The sequence below is a fragment of the Chaetomium tenue genome, assembly GCF_020726465.1.
Source record: "Chaetomium tenue strain MPI-SDFR-AT-0079 chromosome Unknown F5144scaffold_1, whole genome shotgun sequence".
NCBI classification, from domain to species: Eukaryota; Fungi; Ascomycota; class Sordariomycetes; order Sordariales; family Chaetomiaceae; genus Chaetomium; species Chaetomium tenue.
The window spans coordinates 4,327,060-4,349,765 of record NW_027117329.1 but is presented as its reverse complement, the minus strand read 5'-3'; the positions used below and the strand labels follow the sequence as shown (position 1 = coordinate 4,349,765).

Sequence of the window (22,706 nt, the reverse complement as noted above, 5' to 3'; positions counted from 1 at the left end):
AGTGGGACGAGAGATCTGCAACCCGCTGCTTGGCTTGGGGTAACGTCAAGATCGCGGGAGCCGCTCAGAAGACAAAGTTCTTCGGGAAAGGGCACTTGGGCACGAGGCAGTGAAGGTGCAGGAAAGAGGGTAGGTACATTGTGTGAAAGGAACTCGGGCTGAAATTGGTATTCGATGAAACCTAGGTAGTGCAGGAGGTATTTGACAGGCAGGGAAGGGGCGACGACCCGGAAGGGTTCAACGCTCGATTTTGGTGCATCGTCTCAAGCTTGTGCTGTTGTTTTGCGGGCAATGCCAGGCGGGTTTGGCGGGTAAGCTGATATGGTGTGGTCCATCCTTCCCCATTTTGCAGCACAAGTGGGCTGATTCTACACAGGGGATGATCTGATCTCGCGTGTTCGCTCCCCGCAGGTCTCCGCCCGCTGCCCAATCGGCGGGCATCCATTGGTCACTGGCCAGTGACAAACAGCCGTCAAACAAGCAGGGGCCCAGTCCCGCCAGTCCAGAACATCACTGAAGGCAAGCCCACTTTCCGAGCTTGGGCCTCGAGAGCGCCACCAAGCATTTCAAAGCCTTTCCTCTCGAGGCCGCCTTCTGGGGGTTTCCAGATTCCTTCCTGAGATGAAATTGAAGTAACAGCATTCCATTTTGAGACATCGACATCTCCCCGCTTGGATCCAAGCTACTACCTAGGTATTCATCAAAGGAAAAAATAAATACGCCCCGTTCGATGTATAGACCTCCTAACAAGGACAGCGGTTAGTTTTTAGGGTTGTGTAAAACCTTTGAATGAATTATGAGTTCTCTCAACTTCTCTGCATCTTCGTACCCATTTTGCTGGGCTACATTGCTCTCAACCACCGCATTGGGAAATTCACGAAGGTGGCGCTGCCGAGACGGCCAGGATGTGAGGGGAAAATCAAAAAGGCGAGACAGCAGGACTTTTCCGAGGCGTGCCGTAACAAAACGGCCACGCTTCTAGCTAGGTAGGTAAGGTAAGTAGGTACTAAGAAGAGAAGAGACCGGCGTCGACAGTCCAGAGCTGCACGGAGAGTGAAGCTGCCGACCACGAGTTTGTAAATGTATCGACGAAAGGGTGGGTATTACTGTTAGTGTTGCCATTAGTTAAGGGGTATGTTGTCAAGGAAAATTACTTCTAATAGGATGATTCGTTGAAGTTACAAATTCAACATGGCTGTTATTGTGAGATGGGTTGGTTACCTAAGTAATTCGTTTAAGGTTAGTAAGAGGTATTACTCCTGTCCCCGGTTCTATAAGTAGCAGTTATGTATCCTGAGGTTTGTTCTTGCCTTCTCACCAAAGTATAGCTTCCAGATAATCGGGTTAGGTTGTCTTAACCTTGGGCTCTTGATTTGTAGCAGGAGGCGTTAGGTGTGGTGTGAGTTTGGGCAACCACCTGGCATACTGGGAAAGTAAACTAGCAGGGACATTCAAACCGCACCCTTAGATATGCGCAACAAGACTGAAATGCTGGGCTAGTTCGGTGTTGTCTAGTCATTTGGCGGTGGCATTGTCCCCTGCACAGCGTGTTATTGTCGTGTCTAGGTACCTACCTAGGTACCCATGTACGCTCGGCGCGGTATAATCCATCTCCAGGTGTGAATACGGTCTAATTAGCGTTGTAGTACCTCCCTGGTTTCGTTGGTTGGTAGCTGATTTTATATTGCTCGAAGAACTCCCAAATCATTAAATAGGATACACGCAATAGAAGAAAGCACCTGATACGCCCGTGAGTACACACATAAACAAACACACAACACCCCTCCACGCCGCCTTATCCCTCTCGAGGGACCGTTCCAACTCCCATCACATCACTTCTCCACCAAAACCGTACTCGCACCCGCTCCGACACCCTCCTCCGCCTCCTCTTCCACCGTAACCCTCTTCCCCCTATCCTCCTCCTTCTCCTTCTCCTCATAAAACCGCTCCACATCCTCCACCACCTTCCTCCCCGCAAACGCCTTCATAATCGTCTGATTCTTCGCCCTCAACCTCGTCTGATACCAATGCGGCATCCCCGCCAGCACCGGCAACGTGCCCGCAAACCCAGGCAGAATCAACTGATTGCTCTCCCCCTTCAGCACCTGCCTCACAACCGCCTCGGCCACCGTGGCCGGGTGCAGCGCGGGCATCAGGAAGGGGCTGTCGTTGTGGTAGCCCCGGAACAGCGGCGTGGTGGTGTAGCCCTGGTTGACCAGCACGGTGCGGACGCGGGGGGCCCCGTAGCGCGTCGCCAGCTCCGCTGTGAGGCCCTCGTGGAAGGAGTGCGCCGCCGCCTTGGAGGCGGCGTAGTCGACCATGTTGGGCACCGTCACCCACGCGGCGACGGACGCTACCGTCACCACCATGCCGTGGTTGGCGCGCACCATGGCGGGCAGGAATTCTTGCGTGGTCCAGTAGTGCGCGAAGGTGTTCACGTCGAAGGTGAAGCGGATGTCGCGCTCCGAGGACTCGAGGATGGTGCGCCCTTGTACGACGCCCGCGTTGTTGATCAGGACGGTGGGGTCGCCTACCGCGAGGCGCACCTCGCGCGCGACGACCGAGAGGGTTTTGCGCGAGGTGAGGTCGCATTTGAAGTAGTGGACGTTGGGGGCTTTGTGTTCTGTTAGTTGGTGATGGGGAGGAGGGGAGTTGTGCTTGCTTACCAGCCGTGTAAGTCAGGGGCTGGATATCCAGCACAACGACCTTGATGCCCCGTTCGGCCAGCAACTGGACAATCTGGCCACCAATACCGCCAGCGCCGCCTGTTACGACGACGATCTCCTTCGACCAGTCATACTTGTCGTCGACCCAGTTGTTCAGGACTTTTCGGGAGAAGTAGTTGTTGATCCACCTGACAAGGCCAAACACCAAAAGCTTCTTGAGGCGGGAGTAAGCCAATGGGTGGAGGATGGCCCAGTCCTGGCCCTTCTTCGTGTACTTGGTCAAGAGAAGCAGCGGGAGAACCACTTGCGGGTTGAGCGCCGTGTTGCGGATGATTTTGAGGACCGTGTCTCCCTTGAAGCCCTCGCGGGGGAGGAAACCGTTGTGCATGGGCATTGTGACGACTCTGCCAATGTCTGCTATCGTGAATTGAGAGAGGTAAAAGGCATATGATGGCCAACGTCCCTAATTAAGTCTGGAATGGTACACGCCAAGGAGCAAGGGAGCGGTGGAGATGTGGGGAGCTCTCCCTATGCGGGAAGATGCCGAGGTTGCTTTGGGTATGATGCGGGGAAGTTGTGAAGATCTGGGAGGCCTTGTTGCACATGTTTCATCCCGTGCCTGGCGTGCCAATTGCCTTATTGGGCTGGTGTCTCGATTGTCAGGGAAGAGATCTGTGTTGCTCAGGGGAGAGTCAACAACATCCCACGAGTCGTGGTTGAGAATGCGACTCCGCAGCATTTGTTTACTTTCTTCCAGTCTGTAATTAGGTGAGTTGTGTAGTAGCAAATGATCTCCGGGTATCTCGTTAAGAACAAACTTCATATAATACGTACATACACTACAAACGCACCCATCACCTCATCGCCGCGACTCCTCAACCGCCCTCCTCAAATCCCCCCTCAACCCCCTAACCTCCTCACTAACACTCTCCTTACTCCTCAACGTCAACACCGCCGCCCTCTGCGCAACATCAATCAACCCCTCCACCCCCCCCCCCATCGCCAACCCCGCCACCAACACCCCCATAAACGTATCCCCAATCCCATTCACCGACACCACATCCTCCACCCTCTCCACCACCGGAAACAGCCTCATATACACCCCTCCCACCTCCCCACCCCCACCCACCGACCGACTAACCACCCACCGCGCCTGCTCCGGATCCCTCAACCTCGGATCCCCCTTCCCCAACACCATCACCAACAACGCCCCCCCCTCCCCCATCTTGGCCACAATCGTCGGGATATACGGCAACAAATTAACGCACTGCACGGGCACGCCCGAATCAGCCACCGCCGCGCCGGCAATGTCCACGAAGCGGTCGCGCGCCCCGGCCATGATGCCGAAGCCGTCCAGCACGCCGAACCACGGCGCGCCGTGCTCCAGGTAGCCGCGCGCGCGGGCGGCTTCGTACATGGCGAGGAGCTCGTGCTGGTTGGGGGTGCAGAGGTCGACGGTGGGGTGGGGGTAGACGCCGAGGGTGGGGGGTTTGTTGTTTTTAGGGAGGGCGGGGAAGAGGCGTTGGGATTTGGTGGCTGAGACGGGCTCGAAGGCGGTGCGTGCGTTGTGGTGGGCGCCGGCGCGCAGCCAGGTCTGGATGTCGGTCTCGGACCAGTTGGCGTCGACGACGAGCCATTTGGGCTTGGAGGTGGCGACGGTGGAGGCCCAGTCCGCGGGGAAGGAGTGGGTGGTGAAGATGTCCATGTCGGCCATGGCCATGACGAGGTTCTTGTCGGCGTCGTTGACGGCCACGTATTGGGCCGTGCGGGTGGACGGGAATTCGGCGCCGAGCTGGCGGATGCTGGAGGTGTCGAGGCCGGTGGCTCGGAGGGTGGAGAGGATGGTTGACCCGGCGATGTCATCGCCGACCATGCTGCAGAGGCGGACTTTCCCGTCGCCGCTGATCCTGTGGGCTGCGAGGGCGATGTTGTGCCCGACGCCGCCGACGGACTGGCTGATGCTGGAAGGGTTGGAGGTGTGCAGGGCTGGGGACACTGTCTTTCCACCAGTGTAGTCGCAGTTCAAATCAAGGGCTACTGAGCCTGCTACGAGGACGTCCACCGGATGGGGATCCTAGGCCCGGTCAGTCGAAAGTGGTGTGTATTGGTATCCTAGTGGCCTACCTCTGGCTTGGCCGTTGTATCTACCCCTGATTGGACTTTGGCCGCCGGAGTTGATGCTTGGTTGGTTCCGTCAACGCCGGCCTTGACCGTCACCGGCGCCCCGTCTAGTAGTTTCGCCAGCTCGACCGAGATCTTTGCGGCACGCGCAACATTGGACCGCACCAACGCTACATTTGCCGTCGTGCTTCTCTCCTCGGTGAGCTGCCTGATCCTGGTCAGGACGTACGGCGTGTTGGCACTGCCAGTGAATCCCTTCTCCGCCGCCTCCCTCACAGCCGTCTCAATAACCAGCTCCATCTCCTTCCTCGGGATCCCCGCCTCCTCCGGGATGGGGTTCGCAAACAGCATCCCCGACTCGACGCCCAACCGCTCCTGCGCCAAGATAATGGCCGCGGCGTCCCTCTCATCCCTCACCACCGCCGGGCTCGGCACGCCGCTCTCACGGGCCCAAAACGCCGGGAAATCCACCCCCTTCCCATCCACCACCGCGCGCCCGTCCGCAAACGTCGCCACAAACGCCCCCTGCGTCTCCAAAAACTCCAACGTCCTCGGAATATCCAAAAACCCCTTACACCCACTACTCACCACCGCCACCCTCGTCCTCCCCAACTCCGTCAAATCCGCCGACACATCCATCGAGCTCTCCCCCCCACGATGCACCCCCCCCAACCCGCCCGTCCCAAAAACCCTAATCCCCGCCAACCGCGCCAGCACCATCGTCCCCGAGATCGTCGTGCCCCCATGCCCCCCCGCACCCGTCCGCCCCAACACCGCCGGGGCACTCAACCTCGCCAGATCCCTCCGCGACGCCTTGGCCGCCCCCTCGCGCACCATGCGCGCGATCTCCGCGGGGGTCAGCCCCACCGTCGGCTTGCCGGCGAGGATGCCGCACACGGCGGGGACGGCGCCGTGCGAGCGTACCACGTCTTCGAGCTCTTGCGCGAGGGTGCCGCCCAGCGCGCCGTGCGTGTAGATGGTGGATTCGAGGGCCACGAGGGGTTGGTTGGTGGTTAGGGCGGTGGTGACTTCGGGGGAGAGGGTCAGGAGGGAGGGGGGGAGGGTGGGGTGTGTGGTGGTGGTGAACCGGCGGGTGGAGAGGAAGTGGTGGTGGTTTCGGATTGGGGCCCGGGAGAGGGCGCGCGTTGCCGTTGTTATTGCCATGGTTGATGCCTCCCGGGGGTTGTAGATAATTGGGGTGGGTTGGTGTTTGTTGGTAGCCCCGGATAAAAGGGCTGCTTGTTTACCACTCTGGGAAGGAACGGGGAGAGAAACGTGATCTTTCTACCTTTGAAGTGGAAGGACGTGGTCAAATACCCAAGGAGGTCATCGATTCCCGAAAAGCGATTCCGAACTCAGTGACCCCTCAAAAATGGTGGATTTTATGGGGAATCTCTACAAGTGTTACTCCCAAGGTGGAAGGTGGTGAATGAGAGCTGAGAACCACAAGAGGTCTCGGTGAGTCCCGCTTTCGAAGCAAGCGGAGAAGCTCTCGGCTTGAATTGACCAATCAGCGATATTACCGATCATACTTCCAAGAGGTTTGCCGGGTTTAGTATTTGAAGAGATGGTGTGGGTGGTGTATGGCTTTTAAGGAGGTTACTGGCCTTTAAATGGCCTCTAACCAACTCAAAGTCCATCCCGAACTTAAGCAAACGTTCTTAGAGTTCAACTCAACCCACCCACAGCTCAAGGTTGGTACTTTTGTTAAGCATGGCCTGTGCGGCACGGCAGGTTCGGCCCTGCATCGCGGGTGCCCCACGCTCAACGTTGGAGCTTACCGGATGAGGATTGGTGCCAGGCCCAGGAATTTCAGTCAATCTGAAACCCTCCAACATGCATGAGAGAGCTTCTTCCTCCACCCTACCCGCATTCCCACAACAGCTTGGGCGACGCATCACAACGTGGAGTTCTGACCCTGGTTCTTTCTGCCGCTCTCTCTGTCGCCAACTGTGAATCATGCGAATCATTTATGCCCACTCTTCTATCCGTATCGACAAGATGTTGAATCGTTGAGTCGGTCGTTTGTCCTCGGTTCCAGTACATCCGATCTGGTACATACATGGATTCGGCATCCCACACCCGCGGGAGCGGATCCGGGACAAGACAGGAAGCGAACCCGGTTCTTGTTAGCCCATCCTCTTAATTTCGTTTCGTTATTTAGGGGCCGCGATACCCTCCAACGCCATTCATGACCACTGCTCATCTTCTCTTTTTCGATCTTCTTCCCGTTATTCGAGGTTTCTAGAAGTTCTAGAAGTTTCAGACGGCAGCTTACCCTTCGTACACTCCTTAACCTGTAGTTTCGACATTCGACTTTTTTGAGGACGCTGGTTATCCGCTTTTTTATTCGCGGCGCTGCAAATATTGTAATTTTAGTTTAGGATTCAAGAAATGGCATCCAAATCCCTAACCACATACGCGGGGGCAGCTCTTTTGGTTGCTGCCCGGATGACGTCCGCGCTCAACTTCACTATCGCCAACGGCCAGATCTTTACACCGGGCCTGGTTATCGTTGATGCCCCTCAGCCGGGCACGCCCCTCGGCGGCGGTATGTCCCTTTCCTCTCTCCCACGCAGTTGATTCAAGGGTGACTAATTTAATTCCCAAGACCTCATCGAAGTCGCCCTGGACGTGTCCGTCAACGGCAAGCTCCAGCTCCCTCCTTACCCCGAGGACAGTTCCAGCATGATCCACAAAATCGGCATCTTCCTGTCCAGCTACAAAACAATGCACAACTTCACCATCACCAACGGCACCGCCTCGGCTAATAACGCCAGCCTGGGCGACATCATGTTCCAGGAGCCCGGCAGCACCGTGAAGCACGTCAAGTGGACCTGGCCCGACTGCCTGGTCGGGGACGGCGGCGCAGACAAGGGCTTGGGAGACACCGCTCGGGGGGCGTACAATGTAAGCCAGGCACATCCCCTAGACCCCCTTTTACCATCCAGAACCAGTGAAACTGACGGCGGCGGCCGCGCGTGCGTATTTCTAGGTCTCCATCCGCCAGTCTTTCCGCCTCAACGGCGAGGACTATTACACCATCTTTGACCTGCCCATCTCGGTCACCAACAGCATCCCCGCCAGCGACAACCGGCCGTCGTGCGCGGAACTGGATAACCCGCTGCTCAGCCCCGAGGAGGTTTTCGATTCGGCAGATAACAGTGTGCCGGTCATGTTTGCGCCGGGCGATGCGACTACTTTGGAGACCAATCCGAACGGCGCGGCGAGTTGGAAGGGAGGGATGGGGTGGATTGGTGTGGCGGGTCTGGTTGCTGCGCTGGTGATGTGAGATAAATGGGAATAGACCAGTGATGGTTGTGTTGTGATAATACCCAGGGATGGGGTGGCTGGATAGGGAAAGATTTCATAACCTCCTATCTTGTTACAAGATGAATGGAATACCTTTTGAGTCATTCAAGTCTCACAAACATACACCCTCACACTCACCTCGCCTCATCTCAAATATCTGATTACACAGGAGAATATGTGCGAGGCTGAGGGATCTAAGACCCTGGCTTAACTAGCCCCACTTAGTAAAGTCTTGGCATTGACCATTCTGCAAGGCTGCGATGCAAGCTCAGAAAAAAAAAAAGGGAACCAAAGCGATCACTGATTGATCTGCCCCTCGGTGTTCTTCCACAGCCAAAATTCCCACAACAACTCACCATGTCGAGGCGCCGCCAAGAACAACAAGAGGACTTGCCCTCCGACGAGGGGTCATTTGCCAACTTCGACGAAGATGATGTCCTCTCTTCCTCCGACTCCGACGACGACGATTTCGCCGAAACGAGGAGAACTGCGCTTCTCGACAAGGATTCCGACGAGGAGGAGCTGGAGCGCTTCGTCTTAGGGAGCAAGGAAACATTTCGCGAGCAATTATTCCGTGACGACTTTCTCCCTGCTGTCACCGACTCCAAAGCACTTGTAAAAGTCGCGCCTGAAGATGATGCTACCGCCACAGGCCACGAGCATGTCTCCGACTCAATGCTCTTTACCCTCGACACAGGGGGAGACTCAGACGAGGAGCTTGAATTGGCTGAGGCAAGGCAGACACCGCAAGAAAAAGAGGAGGAGGTACCCGCGTGGGAGGACAGCGACGACGAGCGGCTGACCGTCTCCCTGGCCGGAGCCACGCGGCTTAGGAAACTCAGAAACACGGAAGCAGAGGATGTTGTTAGCGGCACTGAATACGCACGGCGGTTACGGCAACAGTACCTCCGCCTTTACCCCCTTCCCGAATGGGCCAACGAGGCCGCTACCGCCGGGTCCAAACGGAGGAGGCGCCGCTCCTCGGCCGGCTCGAACGATTCCTCCGCCTCGGACATGGAAGTGGACAGCGACGGCGAGAGCATCGACGCCCCCCTGCCCCTCGACACCTTCCTCCGCGACGCCAACTCCTTCGCCCCCACCGCCGACAACACCCGGGCCAAGCGCCGCAAGCTCCGCCCAGAAACCCTCGACATCCAACGCACCCGCGACATCCCCGACACGCACAAAGCAGGCGTCTCATCCCTCTCCTTCCACCCGCGCCGGCCCATCCTCCTGTCCTCCAGCACCTCCTCCATCATGTACCTGCACCAGATCGACGGCTCCGCGCACCCCGTGCCCAACCCGGCGCTGACGTCGGTGCAGGTCAAGCGCACGGACCTGCGGCGGGCGGCCTTCGTGGGCCCCGACGGCGACGAGGTCGTCTTCGCCGGCCGCCGCCGCTACTTCCACAGCTGGAACCTGTCGTCGGGCCTCGTGAAAAAGGTCTCCAAGATCCACGGCCACCAGAAGGAGCACCGCTCCATGGAGCGCTTCCGCCTCAGCCCCTGCGGCCGCTACCTCGCCCTCCAAGCGAGCGACAAGAAGGGCGGCGGCATGCTGAACATCGTCAGCGTCGCGTCCATGCAGTGGATCGCGCAGGCGCGCATCGACGGGCGCGGCGGTGTTGCGGACTTCGCCTGGTGGGCTGACGGCGAGGGGTTGACTATCGCGGGCAAGGATGGCCAGGTCGCCGAGTGGAGCATGGCCACGCGCCGGACCGTCGGCATCTGGCGGGATGAAGGGTCCATCGGCGGTACGGTCATGGCGCTGGGCGGGCGCGGCGGGCCGGCCGAGCTGGGCGGCGATCGCTGGGTGGCTGTCGGGTCCAATAGCGGCGTGCTGAATGTGTACGACCGCAACGAGCTGCTGGTCAGGCCGACGACTGGCAAGCAGTCGGCTAAGGCGGATGCCGCCGTGGAGATCAAGAAGCTGCCGGAGCCGACGCGCTCGTTCGAGCAGCTGACGACGTCCATCTCGGTTGTTACGTTTGCGCCCGACGGTCAGCTGCTGGCGTTTGGCAGCTTTCACAAGAAGGATGCCCTCCGGCTGGTGCATCTGCCTACCTGCACCGTCTACCGGAACTGGCCGACCGAGCAGACGCCGCTGGGGCGGATTACGGCGGTGGCGTTTAGCGCGGGGAGTGATGTGTTGGCGGTGGGGAATGATGTGGGCAAGATTCGGTTGTGGGAGATTAGGGGCTGAACGAACGGGGGGTTGGTTACGTGGAGAGCAGCATGTACAAGCAGGGTGGGAGAAGGGATGGGATGGATGGTGTACAATTGATGTTCAGAGAGGAAGTGGAAGTGTTTCCTCGAATGCTAGATACAGTGTGGTGTTGTGATCAGAAGAGTATCCGCAACAGAGCCCTCACAGGCCCCATCTCCTTGGCCCGCTTCTTTGGGAAAATCTTGCGCGTCCGCATCGTGTATTCGGCCAGTTGCCTCGCGTTCCCGAAGCGCTGCGGCGTCGCCCCGTCCCCACCGCGTCGAGAAGGTCGTGGATGTTGACGTGGATGGTCCCCAAAGCCTGCCGTTTGTTCTCTTGTCAGTCACCAGTCCGCGCTGCTCGACATCAGCGGGTGGTCATACCTTTCGGCACTGCGTGATGCTCGTGTAGTTGCCGGTGAGCCCGACGTCACGGCATAGACGCTGCCAGTCTTGGACAGTGCCCGCGCCAAAGTAGGTGTTGAATTCCGCGGCGATGTTGCGAGACCTCTTCTTCCTGGCCATGATGGCGGTGCTGAGTTCGGCCCTGGTGTTGGGACTCAGGGGGTCGTCGAGGACCTGGGTTCTGGTTTCCTCGCGGGAGACAGAGAGAGGTAGCCGGGTCAGGAACCTAGGATTGGTGGTTTGCTTGAGGAAAGAGAGAGAGGAGATGATGTTGACTCCAGCATGCGGACGCACTCCTTAAGTCCTGGCTCGACACAAAGAGCAAACCCTGAGTTGGGCGCATATGCAGCTCCCTGCAACTACCCATGGCCGAAGCTAGAACCTTGTCATTTTTATTAACTGCTGTATGTTTTGAGAGCTGTCATATAATTCACAGTTTCAGATTGCTCTCTCTCAGAGAAGACAAAGCAATCCGTAAAATAAAAGTGACTGCTCAACCCACACATCCCCCTGTCCCAAACAACACCACCACAACCACCCCTTAAGCTCACTCACCCTTTGGCCAAAAAGCGCACTGGAAAGGGGAGCAAGAATCAATAAAAGAGAAATAAATAAAGGAGACTAGGAAAGAAAAGGAAGTAATGGGACCCAGGGAAAAAAAAAGGAAAGGATCTCGAGAAATGAGAGAGGCAAAGGAAACTGAGCAAAAAAGATTACCTAGAGAAAATAAATTAGAGAAAAGGAACCGAGTAAAAATATTAAAGTAATGAAACTAACCAAGCAAAACGAAAATAGAGTGTACGCTTCCCAGAAGCTCTTTTCGTTCCTATAGTCAAAGTCAAAGGTTCATCGACACCCACACTGGGAGCTCAGCTTTTTTTGCCCATGGGGTGGCGCCCAGGCTCCCCTCCCTCCTCTCCCTCTCCATCTCCATCCCCATCTCCTTCACCATCTCCCCCCACCCCAGCTCCATCGCCAACTGCACCGGCCGCCCGCACACAAACCTCACCGGTTCCCTACCCTCCCCAAACCCATCCCCTCCCACGTCTTCCCACCCCCCCCCCCCCCTCCACATCCACATCCACACCCTGCCCTCGCCGCCACCAACAGCCGCACTACCCCGGCCTCCCCCATCTTCACCGCGCGCACTAAAGGCGGCGTGTAGTCGGTGTGGGTGGTGGTGTTGGGTGTGGCTGATGTGGCAGCCGTTGTCGTTGTCGAGCGGGTGGGGGGGGTGGGGTGGTATCCTTGGGCGAGGAGGGTGGCGAGGAGGGTGGCGAGGAGGGTGGCGAGGAGGGCGTGGTTGCGGTGGGTTATGGCGCGGGTGAGGGTTTGGGTGGGGGTTAAGGGGGGGGAGGGTTGGTGGTGGTGGTGGTGGGGTTGTTGTTGTTGTTGTTGTTGTGGTCGGGGTTTGGGACGGGGGTGAGGTGGTTGGTGATGGGGGTGGAAGGTCAGGTTTGGTGATGGTGGGTTGGGAAGGGTGGGGAGAGGGGGTGCTGGTGGGTTCGGGGGTGGGTTTGGGTTTGGGTTTGGGTTGGCCTGAGGGTCGGTTGTATGTGAACCCGGCGAACTGCTTCAGCCGTTCCTCTAGGGATAGCCATCGTTCAGGGGGATAGTCGACGCCGTGGTGCTGGAAGGAACTCGCGGAATAGCCGGGCTTGAACACAGGCTGGTAGCCCCGTTGCATGAGCTTGCTCCAGTCGATATCCTCGAAGAAAGGATGGCCCTTGGCCTCTACGGTACCGCCTGCGCCTGATCGTTGTCCGGGATCTTGGTTAAGGAGCTTGCTCAGGATATACGTGACTAGTGAAGGGAGTGAGTTGGGGAACTCGAGAGGCTGGTTGAGGATATTGAGCTGGACCTTTTCGGCGTTATTATCGTAGAATGGCGGTAGTCCCGTTGGCATTCCATACAAGAAGACATACAGTGTCCACCAATCGGCGGCCCTGGGCGTGTTCTTGTGATCAACAAGTAATTCCGTCGCTGGATACTCGGGTCTTCCATGGGTGACTTGGTCACTGCTCTCCCTCTGTCGTGTGAAAAGACCAAAACCGCAAAAGAGTGATATGTCCCACCGAGTCTAGCAAGGCATTTCCGGCTGTTAGCTAGCCGATAATGTTGACATTGTGCAGATATTCCAGCGCGCAAACCATCTCAACGGCATAGAGTCTGGCCCTCTCGACGCCGAAACGTTGTGGTTCTTGGAGATGACTTAAAAGAGGGCCTCCACTAACAAATGGTGTGTATAACTCGAAACCCCTGGTTGATTGGCGTGTGAACGTGAGGGAGGGGACAAAGGGAGGGCTGATTTGGGCAGCCACTTTAGACAAGGAACCAAGTTGGGCTCCCTTCATCGTCCTCCTTGCATACCGCTGTTGAGTGCCCTGTCTCTTAACTTGCTCGACTCCGGATGGGCCGAGCCACACATAATCGGACGTGTCAATATCCAACGTCCAGTCCTCAACATGTGCGTATTCTAGGCTGACGAGAATCTTGCCGGTGCCGCCTTGTAAAATCACCCACTGCGGGCCTGATACCATCGATCCGTCGAAGGAATTTAATCTTGCTACACCAAGGAATACGGCCTGGCTCCCCTTCCACGCCTTTGGGCCTTTGGGGTACAACTGACTAACCAACTTAGCGGCCCTCGAGATATCGAGCTTGCAGGTCTAGTAGCACCGCATTGAGCAACCCACCCAGGATTTTCAGTGGTCCCCACAAGAGAGTCACTAAAGACTTGCAACCTCTCACCATCCAGCAAGGCATATGGGAGATGGTACCGGCGACGAGAAGATGGCTGGGTTCATCGGAGTAGCCGTTGAAGATTTCACCGTACCGACCCGCGGCAAAAAAGCCGACCTTCGTGTAGTGTTACGATTGGGATGCTAGGGAAACTAGGAGCTGTTGACATGGTGCGCGCTGCGACGCTACGATGCGCCTTCGTTGATGGGCAGACATATAGATGGTAAGCACCGGAGCTTAGTTGCACGGCAGTTCCGGGTTAGGAAAAAAGTGCGAGGGTTGTGTACCATGCAACCCTACCAATGCCTCGACACGTAAATCATTGATGAAGAGAGAAAAGCGAGGGAATCGAGCCTCTGTCAGAAGCAAGAAAGGGGGGGCTGGGTTGGGTGGGTTAGGTGCTTGGTTCGAGGTTCTTGGTTGATGAGTGAAGCTGACGAAGACCAAGTCCATACATCCACATACCTACAAATGACAATGGAACCAGCAAATGTTTGTCGTCCGTTTGCTTCTCGTCATGATATCTCGGTAATTCTTTGTATTTATTCTCAAAGATCAACATTCCGAAATATTGATCTCTCAGCCACAGGGACGGAATCGGCCATTCCGGTTGTCGACCTTTTCTTTCGAAGCAAGACTAACATGAAGCGCAAATCCCAACCAACCCCTCTGAAGTTGAGGGGTAGGGCAATCTCCACATGCTAGTCGCCAGCCTGCCGGCTCCCTTCCCACCTTCCGAGCTTCCATGCCTTCCCTGCTTGCTCTAGCCAGGCCCACAGCCATGCCTTCCAAGGCTGGTTGGGCCCCACTCCCATGCCGGTTTTTTTACCAATCTCCTGCAAGCCACTCGGATCGCGAAAGGCTGAAAGATTGCCGATCCAGCGCGATTAAGGACTTGCAGGCACTGGCAGGGCCGCCATTGGACCATTTGAGAGCATTTGGGACCATCCTCGGTTCTTTTTCCGCTGCTCCGATCCTGTGCGTTCGCCGCAATGGTAGGCGCTTGCAGAAGTGCAGAAGGTGCAGAAGGTGCAGTGGGGCGGAGACCGATGGTGAAAAACCCAATTCGAACAACTTGTGCCGAACCTCAATCTCACAAATGCGCCGAGCCAGGTCGACTTACCGAGCTAACCCGGCCAGTTCAAAGCGGCGAGGTGGCCAAAAGCTGGCACAGCTGGGCAAGAGACCCGGCGATACGCGTTTCGACACACCAGGCGGCGCTGGTTGCCGCTGGCCGTGCTGTTTCACACCATGTTGGCAACACCTGTCACCTGGTTGGTGTTTACCAGCGCTTGAGTGGCTGACCCTCATTCCGCAATTCCCTCAACCCATTCCCGGGTGGGATTCCCGTCCCGGGAGTAAGCCATTGGACCGATCCAGACTTGCCAGCCGATGAGAAATTGGAAGTCGCTATTGTAACGAACAATCACAGGCCGTCGCTCTTCCCGCGGAATACGTGTCAGACCAGACTGGCAGTGCCAGTCAGCCTATCACCATGAGGCCTCACTTTCCTTTCCCAATCGTTTCCCAATCGGCCGAGGATGGGCCTGGCGGGAGGGGGGGTAGCCTGGCTAAGGCGGCTGCTATGCACGCCATATCTTTGTTGTCCAGGGCCCCTTGGGTACAGCCAGCCCTGCGCCGCGCCCGAGGGCTGGTTTCTTCTGCTGCCCGCCCACGTTGCACCGTATGCACGGGGGATCGTTTAACACCCATTCTGTTTATATCCTTGATGGAGGGGTAAGATCTGACTGCAAAAAGCTTTCTTTGACTTGGCAGGCAATCAATTGACAAACTCACGTTTCCCATTCCTCCTTTTCCATCTGACACTCCCCATCCATCATATCAATTGGCTTTACCTGTTCCTTCCCCTGCCACCCGAGGACATGGTTCCCGACCTAGCATCTTGATGCCCCTGTGCTTCGATAATTGTTCCCCTGCGCCGATTGCCTCATCGGAAAACCCCTCTACCCCACAGAAACCTGGTCAAGTAGTGGAGCACACACATCTGCGTCTTATACAGTCACACACGACAGGACACTGTCGACAGTCGACAGTCGAGCAAATATGGTTTGGTGGGAGTCAGAGCACAGCATCCTCGATGCTTCGCCATCGGCAAGAACGCAGCTCATTATGGGCGATACCTTCCCTCGGTTGGAGCTCACACCCGCCGAGAAACACAACGAGATGGAACGAGAGAGGGCATTACTGTCTCCCGTCTTCGAGGAGCATTTAGGGTCGTCCACGATACCGGCCCTGGTGGTGCACGTCGACATACGCTTCATGGACCCCGCCATCCGGTCCAGGTACTGCCGCAGATATACCAGCTCCTCAGAGTTCGAAGCCACAAACAGGATATGCCGCGGCCTTGTGCGCCGCATTGAGCGCTGCTCCGAGGAATTCATCACCCGGAAGGACTCGGGTGCCCTGGAGATGTTCAAGAACGACACCTATGAGCGCAAGCCGCAGCGATTCGAGATGACCTTCCGCGTCATGAGGAGAGGGATGGGCGAGTGGGCCGAGCGAACGTACCGGTCTTACGAAAAACAGCCCCTAACCGTTGCGCACACGAAGGAGGTTATGCTGTCCGTTCACTGGATGATTGGGCTCTTTATGCGCCGCCACGACCGAGACTTCCAGTGGCTCGACTGCCCGGCCCCAGAGCTTGATTCAGAAGGAAGCGAGACTGCAGTCCCTTCTCGCGATGGCCCCCTTTCAACCTTGTCCATACCTCGATCCCGCTTCGTCGAAACCTCTCAGGCCTTCGAGTTCGTGTCTGGATACAGCATCGAAATCTATTTTCGAAGTAGGAACCCGCACCGACGGGTCCCCACGTTCGAGAAGAGGGCAAGAGTCTCCAGCACACAAACCACGCCGCTGACCCTGTTCCTCAGCGAGGACATGCTGTGGAAGGCGTTGCAGTTTGCTAACCAGGCACTGGACTCAAAAAAGCGGCAGTTTGACCATCATCTCCGAGACCATAGGGAACTCTACTCCACTCATCTTGGGGATGACACGTTTGAACTTAGTCTTAGGGTGCAAAATCACCTCGGACCTGCATACAACCATGTGCAGAGAAGCATCAAGAGCACGCTCGCCCTATTTCGGGACCTGGACGCTCAAGACTGTGGGGCCTTCTTTTCTGGAATCGAGGGGTATCTTTCGCACGTTCGGGACGAGGCCGATGCATTGCTGAGCGGCATGAACGACTTCGAGATCCACATCGCCGAACTCAAGGGCGTGGGCTGGACAGTACGAGACGCCGCCAAGTTCACTCTCGGCCCCTCGGCGTCGTACGGCCGCCGGACCATCCAAGCAGCACTGGATCGCATCCAGACCGGCATCGGGGATGTTATCCGCGGCCACAACATTGCCATCCACGTCAACGCCCACAAGCGGGGACACCTTGTCCTGGACAAGGCCATCGTTGCGCACGAGAAGCACGGGAGCGCGAAAGAACCATTTGCCTCACGCGAGGACGCGCAGGCGGCCTTTGTCGAGAGGCTGAAAGCCCAGGTCCAGAAGGATATGGACAAGATATTCGAGGACTCGTGTTCCATCGACGACATCCCCGAGTATGAGGACGTTTACTTTGCCACTCGCCCCATCACGCCCGTCACGCCACTGCATCCTGAACATGCCGTGTTTGGTGATACCCCCCCAAGGCTCGATGAAGGCAAAGTCTTACCGCCCAAGCCCAAGGGTGTAGATGTGACGTGGACTCCGGTTGCTGCTCGGCCCATCACGCCCGTCACGCCGCTGCAGCCAGAGCAAGCCGTGTTTGATGAGCCCTCCCCAAGACCTTCGCCCTCGTCAGTAAAATCCTCACCAGCAAAGCGGCCCGCCCTAGATGTTTTGCAAAGCTCACCGAAGCCGCGCGCCCGGCGGCTGTTCTCGCTGTCTCGTCGATCTACAGAGTCCGTGAGGTCGATCGATTATCTCAAGAAGGCGGCTCGTGATTTGTTTTCGCATGATAGTAAGTCCGGTTCTGTGATCAGCGAAGAGAGATCAGAGCAACATGGGACGGAGTCGCCTATGCCCGTGCCCGAAGCCCGAGGGCCCTTGCTAGCTGCCGCAGAGGTAAAATCCACGCGGTCATTTTCGTTGTTTAGACGGAGCCGCTCTTCTACCTTTCGCACGAGCAACACTTCGACTCTCGTCGAAGAGCAGACCGCAGAGGGCGGTCCCCATGGTCAGAATGACAAGAAAGCTAGAAGGGGGCAGCTACAGGGACGTTTTGAGGGTTCGATGACGTCTGGAGAGGAGGCGAGCTCTCAAGTTGCTCTGACAGGGACTGTCCTTGTAGAGGCACCCTCAACTTCCGGCTTGGGCATCAGCCTCGCTGTCCAACAACCTGAAGCACCGTGCACAGAAAATAAAAACACATCAGCAGCTATTCGCCAAAAGAAACAGGGGAGAATGGACACTGCCGAGTTTACCGACGCTCGGGAGTACTTGGTCAGCCCGGCTTCCGAGGAAGTCGCCCAGTCGGAGCTCTCGGGTGCTCTGGCTAGGGTAGTCACCCCGAGAGAGGATGACGAGTTCTCAACGGCACCGTCCACCCCCGAATTGAGCACGGGAGCCTCGTCACCGAGGCACAGCGTATTGATAACTCCGGAGTGCCAACGGACTAAACCGGGCACGAAGGACCCTGCCCTCCCAGGCCGTTACCCCGTGTCCGAACCCGAAGATGTTGTTGCATCCGATCTCCCGGGGGCGAATATCCTTGAGCTGAAATCTAGGGATGAACGCGACTATGTCGTAGCCGACGAAGACCCTGTCGACCAACCCACAGCAACGACAGAGTTCGGGGACTTTCCCACTAGTCACACAACCACTCCCCGGGTGTCGGAAAATGCCGACCCAACCGCTCGGGTTGTGTCACGTCACCAAACACCCGACAACCCAACCCCCCCCTCACCACCACCACCCCCAAAGCCCACGTCTAACAACAACACAACCCCCCCAGCACCATCGGATACCCAGTCTTCTTCTTCTTCTTCTCCCTCCCCCCTCGGAACCGAACCCCACGCAACCGCAGCCGACAGCCCCCCCGCCGCCGCAGCCCCTGCATCGGACTTCCCCACCCCAGAGTCCGAAATCCGGCCATCGGACCCGAGCGAGCAGCCGTCGGCCGCCTACGCCTCAGATCTGCTTGCTGTTGCTGCTGCTGGACGGTGCGAAGCCACTGCCACTGCCACCACCGTTACCGCTGCCGCTACCCCAGAACCCGCCTATGGGCTGGACGCGTCATCGCACGGGAGCGAACTTGGCGCCGGGCGCGGTGCCGAGGCTGGGGCTGAGGCTGGGGAAGAGGGCGCGGATGGGGTGAAGGGTCCGAAGAGTGTTGTCGGGCCCGATGCCGGTGCCGGAGAGGGGTGTGTCGGTGATGGAGAGGTTGGTGGCGGGCCCGGGTTTGTGGGCGAGGAGCCCGGTAGGGAGCGCCTCGCTGTTGGGGAGGTGACCTCGCTGGATGTCGGTCCCGTCGAAGAGGCCGAGGATGTTGGTAGTCCGGCTGTGACTGACACCCGGGTTCCCGAGGTTGTCGGCGAGGAGGAGAGTCGCGGTCCCGATTCCCACACCGAAGTTCATGTTGCGCCTGAAGGCGGTGCCGCGATTGAGGAGGATGTCGAACTCGGTGCCGTATCTGACGGACCCGACGGACCCGATGTGTCTGCTAGTCAGGCCGGAAATGGCCACGCCGCCGGGAACTCGGATTCGGAGTCCCCCATCGAGGAGGAAGAGCAGGTGGCCGTGCCCGGCCTTGGGAGTGATACGTTACCGAACGGAGACGGGATCGAGGAAGAGCCGGGCGCGGTTTCAGCCGTGCCTGATACCACCGAAGGTCCCGAACAAAGTTCCACCGGGGAAGTTGAGGAATCCGTCTCGGCTCCGGTGCTGGGTGGACGACTACCCGGTGACAACGTCGACGGCGGGGCGCGCGAGAAGTCCGAGATTGACTCTGCCGGTCCCGAGGCCGCGGGTTTCGGTACCCTTGAGGAAGACGAGGGCGACTCGATCATGGACCCGATCGTGCCCGGAGCTGTCGAAACCGAATCGCCGAAGCCTGAAGATGTCGAGGAATCGAACCCGGTGTCGACGGTGGCTCTCGACGGGCAAAATGCCGGTGAGCGGAGTGCAGAACAATCCGTGGCGGCCCCGGCTGCCCCTGAGGTTGTCAAACCCGAGGCCTGGAACGGTGCTGTCGCGCAGGTTGTCGGGCATGGGCTGTCGCAAGAAGTGGATTTTTGGGCTGACGGGATTGGCGAGGAGGATGCTTATGAGTCCGAACAACCTCGCTCTGATCCTAGGATCGGAAATGATGACCTTCTCAGGAAGGCGTTCGGGCCCGAAGCTAGGATCGACGAGACCGGCGCTAGCTCTGAAGTCGGAGATCGGCGTGTTTGCGCCGACAGTGGGACCTCGGCGCCGGATTCCCAGGGCAAACAGACCGCCCCGGAGATCTCCGCCGGCAGCCTTACGCCCCACGCTTCCGAGACATCGGGCTCATCAACAAGCACCGTTCGACCGAGTTCCCCGATCAACCTCAGCAGCCTTCGTGAGAGCCTTGAGTTCGCCCGGACCCCAACATCAGCACAGTTCGCGAAACCGAAGCCGAACCTCGCACCCATCCCCGACCTCTCCAAACTCCCGAAATCCATCCCCGCCCTAAGCCGAATCAGCCTCTCCTCCGACGCCGCATCCTTCACCAGCCCAGTCCGCGACTCAGTCGACACCATCCGGCCGTCGACGGACGAAACCCGATACCCCAAAGCCCCCCCCACCGAGCAGCCCCACACCAGCAAGAGCCGTCTCCAAACAGCCGGCTACCTGCACGTCGGCCTCCACGAGACGCGCCTCGTCGAGGTCGGGCTGCGCGGCGCGCTGGGCGGCGCACTGGGCAGTGCTCGGTCCCGCCGGATGAGCCTGCCGCTGCAGAACCTGCTGCTGCTGCCGGACGGCGAGGCGGCGCGGGACCGCCCGGCTGCTGCCGCGGAGAGGTCGGTCTCGAGCGGGCCGGCGGCCAAGCCGGATGATCCGAGGAAGCCGTTGAGGAAGGGGATGAAGAGTGGGAAGGAGGTGGGAGAAGGGGGCGGGGGTGAGCTGGATGATGGGCGCTCGGTGCTGCCGAGGATGATGATGCTGCTTGCGGGGGCGGTGGCCATTGGGAAGATGATGAAGGGGCCTGGTGATTGAGTACTCCTCTTTCCTCTTTTTATTTGTATTATTGTTGTATTTTATTGGGGGCATAGCGTGTATCGGATAGTTATGACGTCGATGATGATTTATGACATGGGCTGGTAGTAGGGATGGGTTTAATGGGTTGGCTTACAGGGACGGAGTCTGGCGCATTTTCGAGGGTGGTGGTGCATATACACGGCCAGCACATTCAGGCAACTGAGATAACTATGAAATAAACATGTATAATAACCACCGAACACATGACACGAAGGGCAGAGAAGTAAGGTGATGACCGTCACCCATTGTTTTATTCCCCGCGTGTCACTGCTGCACTGTGAAAGCGTGTTCGAAGCTGGGACTGGGCGGTGGTGGTGGTGGTAGTTGCATTAATATTTTGGGTATCTCTCAAGACGGTTCCTATCAACATCAATCATAACTCGTCTCTCACCCCCTCCGCCTCCCCAACCTCCTCCTCCTCCCACACCCTCTTCATCGGGTTGGGCTGGTCCTCCAGTTCATCCTCCGCCGTCCTGTTCGCCTCCTCCTCCCTCCGGTCCAACGTATCCTCCACCATCCTACCAACCTTCTCCACCATCGAATCCCCATCACCACCACCACCACCCCCTTCCCTCTCTTGCTGCTCCCTCCCAACCCGCACCGTCGGCACCGCCCCCTCCTCCCCCACCCCAACCACAACCGTCCCCCCCGCCGCCCCCTCCTCCCCCGGCACCACCACCCCCATCGTCGCCCCTTTCTCTCCAGCACCACCAAGCTGCGCCACCCCCCTCATCACGCGCCACCCCGTCCGCAACGGCAGCCACAACACCCACCACAACGGGCCATACAAAAACCGCCTAAACACCAACCACGCCAACGTCCCCAACAGCAGCCGCAGCGCCATCTGCAGGTACCAGGTATCGCTCTTCTGCGCGCGCAGCAGCGTGCCGACGAGGTCGCGCGAGCGCGTCAGCAGGCCGTCCAGCCCCTCGTAGCTGCGCTGCAGCTCGGCGAGCGCCGCGGAGCTCTCCGCGAGGGTTTGCGTGGCGAAGGCGGACTTGGCGACTTCGCCGGCGATGAGGGCGTGCGTGCGTTGGAGGGCGAGCGTGATGTCGCTGGAGGTGGTGATGGTGGCGTCGGTGCTGGAGGAGCGGGGGATGGTTTTTTTGGGGTGGCGGCGGCGGGGGTGGGTGAGGAGTTGGGCGCGCGCTTCTTCGTGCGTGAGGGGTTGGTTGGGTTGGGGTGTGGTGGCTGTTGGGGAGGTGGCGTCGGAGTTGGTGGTTGTGGTGGTGTCGGGGTTGGTGAGGATGGTGGAGGAGGCGGCGGACGCGGAGGCGGCGTAGGAAGCGAGGAGGAGGTCGCGCTCGAGTTTCTGGGCGGCTTCGAGGCTGCGGCGGGCGGAGGTTTGGGCTTTGCGGAAGGAGGTGCGACAGTCTTTCAGTTCGGCCTGCAGCCGGTGCGCGCCGTCTTTGAGGCGTGTCTTGCGGTGCTCGGCATCGCTGCCCGGTCGACCGGAGCGCAGGTCGATGATCTCTTCGTTGAGCAGCTCGAGGTCCTCCTCCTCCTCGCGCAGGATCTGGCCGATCTCGGTGCTCAGCTCGGTGGCGACATTGTCTTCGTCGCTGGTGCTCAGGGGTACGGAACCCGGCTGGAATTGGATGTTGGCGAGGCGGTCGATGAGTTCGCGGAGCTGGCCTGTTGTTTCTTGGAGCGCTGTAAGGCGCTCTTGCAGTGATTCGAATGAGGCCATCGTGCTAGAATTTGCGTGTGTAATATCAAAATCCCAAATGTTCGGGTGGAATTGAATGCGCACGAGGAACCGGTTCTGGTGATGTTTTAGCTGGCTGACAGCTTTGGAGAGTTGGCATCTTGAAGAATCGGCCAATGGATGGACGTCATTGGGACAATGCATGCAGGCGTTTAGAAACGGAAGAAGACGGAGCGCCGTACCTTAAAACAGCCCTCCGTATTAGTAACCGTTTTACATCTACCCCTGTATCCCACCTCCGTCCGGCAAGCTCCGTCCCAATTGAACTGCAGCCGTTCAACACCAATTTTCCCACCCACGATCCGATCTCGA

The 22,706-nt window shown here is 58.2% G+C and overlaps 9 protein-coding genes across 9 annotated transcripts; 3 read left to right on the top strand and 6 right to left on the bottom strand.

Annotated features, from left to right (window-relative positions):
• Positions 1-1,832: 1,832 nt before the first annotated feature.
• On the bottom strand, positions 1,833-3,225 carry F5144DRAFT_608600 (uncharacterized protein; the record flags this gene model as incomplete). Its single annotated transcript, XM_066791597.1, has 2 exons — positions 2,667-3,225; positions 1,833-2,623 (listed from the first exon to the last, which is right to left on the bottom strand). Exons 1-2 carry the CDS (start codon positions 3,058-3,060, stop codon positions 1,833-1,835), a joined length of 1,185 nt encoding a protein of 394 aa, XP_066648988.1. The 5' UTR covers positions 3,061-3,225.
• Positions 3,226-3,525: 300 nt separating this feature from the next.
• Positions 3,526-6,423, bottom strand: F5144DRAFT_637806 (Indigoidine synthase A like protein-domain-containing protein; the record flags this gene model as incomplete). The annotated part of the gene is made up of 4 exons (XM_066792674.1): positions 5,376-6,423; positions 4,791-5,327; positions 3,808-4,740; positions 3,526-3,627 (listed from the first exon to the last, which is right to left on the bottom strand). Exons 1-4 carry the CDS (start codon positions 5,949-5,951, stop codon positions 3,526-3,528), a joined length of 2,148 nt encoding a protein of 715 aa, XP_066648987.1. The 5' UTR covers positions 5,952-6,423.
• Positions 6,424-7,238: 815 nt separating this feature from the next.
• F5144DRAFT_479170 (uncharacterized protein) lies at positions 7,239-8,079 on the top strand (the record flags this gene model as incomplete). Its single annotated transcript, XM_066785142.1, has 3 exons — positions 7,239-7,338; positions 7,399-7,697; positions 7,783-8,079. The coding sequence occupies 3 exons, from the start codon at positions 7,239-7,241 to the stop codon at positions 8,077-8,079; spliced, it is 696 nt and encodes a 231-aa protein (XP_066648986.1).
• Positions 8,080-8,399: 320 nt separating this feature from the next.
• On the top strand, positions 8,400-10,550 carry F5144DRAFT_56766 (WD40-repeat-containing domain protein). Its single transcript, XM_066788604.1, has one exon. The coding sequence runs from the start codon at positions 8,457-8,459 to the stop codon at positions 10,299-10,301; it is 1,845 nt and encodes a 614-aa protein (XP_066648985.1). The 5' UTR covers positions 8,400-8,456; the 3' UTR covers positions 10,302-10,550.
• F5144DRAFT_589113 (uncharacterized protein) lies at positions 10,441-10,828 on the bottom strand (the record flags this gene model as incomplete). Its single annotated transcript, XM_066790001.1, has 2 exons — positions 10,441-10,557; positions 10,688-10,828. The coding sequence occupies 2 exons, from the start codon at positions 10,826-10,828 to the stop codon at positions 10,441-10,443; spliced, it is 258 nt and encodes an 85-aa protein (XP_066648984.1).
• Positions 10,829-11,259: 431 nt separating this feature from the next.
• On the bottom strand, positions 11,260-13,474 carry F5144DRAFT_589112 (kinase-like domain-containing protein; the record flags this gene model as incomplete). The annotated part of the gene is made up of 4 exons (XM_066790000.1): positions 11,260-11,282; positions 12,350-12,788; positions 12,832-13,377; positions 13,460-13,474. The coding sequence occupies 4 exons, from the start codon at positions 13,472-13,474 to the stop codon at positions 11,260-11,262; spliced, it is 1,023 nt and encodes a 340-aa protein (XP_066648983.1).
• A 2,256-nt stretch (positions 13,475-15,730) lies between these two features.
• On the top strand, positions 15,731-20,644 carry F5144DRAFT_480925 (uncharacterized protein; the record flags this gene model as incomplete). The annotated part of the gene is made up of 3 exons (XM_066785255.1): positions 15,731-17,096; positions 17,157-18,113; positions 18,417-20,644. 3 exons carry the CDS (start codon positions 15,731-15,733, stop codon positions 20,642-20,644), a joined length of 4,551 nt encoding a protein of 1,516 aa, XP_066648982.1.
• Positions 20,645-20,997: 353 nt separating this feature from the next.
• Positions 20,998-21,314, bottom strand: F5144DRAFT_557042 (uncharacterized protein). The gene has a single exon (XM_066788000.1). It carries the CDS (start codon positions 21,222-21,224, stop codon positions 21,060-21,062), a length of 165 nt encoding a protein of 54 aa, XP_066648981.1. The 5' UTR covers positions 21,225-21,314; the 3' UTR covers positions 20,998-21,059.
• Positions 21,315-21,351: 37 nt separating this feature from the next.
• F5144DRAFT_557040 (uncharacterized protein) lies at positions 21,352-22,480 on the bottom strand (the record flags this gene model as incomplete). Its single annotated transcript, XM_066787999.1, has 1 exon — positions 21,352-22,480. A coding segment is annotated over exon 1 (893 nt), but the record flags the coding sequence as incomplete, so codon positions are not given.
• Positions 22,481-22,706: the final 226 nt, after the last annotated feature.